This window comes from Pundamilia nyererei, unplaced genomic scaffold, assembly GCF_000239375.1.
Source record: "Pundamilia nyererei isolate P.nyererei 1_Seehausen unplaced genomic scaffold, PunNye1.0 scaffold00005, whole genome shotgun sequence".
Taxonomy (NCBI): Eukaryota; Metazoa; Chordata; class Actinopteri; order Cichliformes; family Cichlidae; genus Pundamilia; species Pundamilia nyererei.
In genome coordinates, this window is record NW_005187406.1 from 4,237,927 (window position 1) to 4,240,078 (window position 2,152).

At 42.7% G+C, this 2,152-nt stretch overlaps 1 protein-coding gene across 8 annotated transcripts in view; it reads right to left on the reverse strand.

Moving 5' to 3' along the window:
• Nucleotides 1-2,152, reverse strand: part of cacna1g (calcium channel, voltage-dependent, T type, alpha 1G subunit) — a 317,809-nt gene that overhangs the window by 206,997 nt on the left and 108,660 nt on the right. For all 8 annotated transcript variants that reach the window (XM_013913571.1, XM_005721842.2, XM_005721841.2 and 5 more), the window contains exon 3: nucleotides 156-267. In XM_013913571.1, coding sequence (XP_013769025.1) covers nucleotides 156-267 — 112 coding nt within the window. The remainder of the gene's footprint in view (nucleotides 1-155; nucleotides 268-2,152) is intronic.

The following is a 2,152-nucleotide window of genomic DNA, read 5'->3' on the forward strand; positions in this document are numbered from 1 at the left end:
TACAAATTTAAACATGACAACTACTGACTCTTAGTAAGCCGTTGTTGTGCAAGTTCAATCACACACATATATAGGAACTCTGATGTCCTGGAAGTGAAGCACAATTACAACTTACACAGTTCATACATATCATATTGAGCCAGGAACAGCCTTACCTGTAAGATCTTGCATCTCTCCGAGTCACAGTTGATGTCTTCACAGGGATGAAACATGCCCAGTGTCACACAGTTCAGCAGGATCACCAGCATGGACGCTCGCTCGAACCATGTGCAGAACAGTAGTTAAGGAATATAACACAGAGAGATGACAGCAGCTTACAGTGACAATCGGCAGAAAAATATGCATTTCTCAAGGCTTTCTCCAGTGACCTCATTATCCCAGCCTCATCTGACAAAGTGATGCATGTTTATCTCTTTATATCAAAAGCTGTTTCTGAAAGGAGAACAAGCCAAGAAGGAAAAATTGGGAAATAGGAAAGCTTGCTTGTAACTGTACAGAGTGGCAGTCACTGCTCTCATTTCTCTTAACCAAAGATCCGTTAGGAAGGCATGTTGGAAATTGTTCAGGGTGTTAGCGAGGGAGATGGATAGGCACTTTAGATGAGATCGTCTGAGGCGGAACAAAAGACGACAAAGGCAGATGCTGGAAGACTGGAAAGCTGACTAAAAGGAGGATGAAGTCTACAGTTAGTGAACGTGGTGACATCTTGATGCATAGCGCATGAATTTTATTGACTGTGGGGTCGAAGTGGGCAGACCTAATGTGGTTAGGCTAAATGCCAGCTAGAGCAATGTGACACCAATCAATGATGAGACTAAACACAGATTAGGGTAATACTGTTTCAATAAGTACACACACACACACAACCACACCGCATTTTTACTGAATGCATGCAAACAAACCCACACCACTCGTATTATAGATGGCACTACACCTGCAGGCAGCACCCTGCATCCAGTCTGGCTAACAATGTTAGACAGAAAGAAAACAGTTTGTCATATGTGTGTGTGTCCAAGTGTGAGCATTTCACACATGTGAATAGAAGGAGTGGTGTGTAAAAGTGTGCATGCAGGCCGTGAGGACAAATGACTTGTCTGTCTTTTATCGCATTAGTCGCCACTTGCTCGTTCATCCCACTGACCCATTATGAAGCTGGGTCAGCATGACCTGTCAACACAGAAAAGCAAGAGCAGGATGGATGAAAATGGTAAAACAGAGAATTTTAAACAACCCTCTGTTGTGCTAGTCCAAATAAGCCTCCGCTGGCTTGATTGCTTTACACGAAGTAGAAAAGAATCTCAAACGTCTCAGCTAAGCAGTCTTGAATTCGTTCTTCTGGGCTGTGGCTCAGGTGGTAGCTGAAGTTTGTTGGATCAATCCTGGGCTCCTACAGTCCATGTGCTCAGGGATCGTTGGTCACGGTACTGAACCCAAAGTTACCCCCAATGCATCTGTTAGATGATGAGTACGTGTGTGGATGTTCCTGATTTCCTTTTTTTTTGTCACTCTTAAATGTTTCAGATACATAAAAATAAGAAATCAGGAATTTGACTGCGTCCATTAATTGACACTAAGTATTACCTGTGCTACGCAGAAGCATTCAAGAATACAACAATCTTTGGTAGTTCCAAACAGTTCTTAACAGGAGTATTGATTGATGTAGGCTGGATATTTAAGTCTGTGTCCAAAGGAAGCCTCAGTAGCATCACTTGGATAATGATTGTTGCATCTGGAAGGCTGTGCCTGATTATGTCACACACTGGAGAATGCAGAGAAAGTTCTGAGTCCAAAGGGATGCAATTAAAAAGATCAGTCAGTACATGGAGCGGGATCATTAAGCAGGAAACAAAAGCTCAGCCACGAGGGCCTCTACTTTGAGAAGAGTGGCACTAAAAGTTTTAAAGAGTGCAAACTGGAATCGACACTATGGCAGCGCCAGCATGTCTTTGCAGTTAAGGAAGAAGAAGGCGGGGCTAATTAAAAATAATGAGCTCTACGGGCTTGTTTGTTTAAGCAACTGATATTAGCAGTCTTCACCAGCGCAAACCATTATCGCTAGGTTTCTCCATACATCCTCATAAAGCTCCTTCAAGCTCCAGACAAAACTAGCTAGAAATTTTATTATCTCGTTGGCCAACAAATTACCATTATA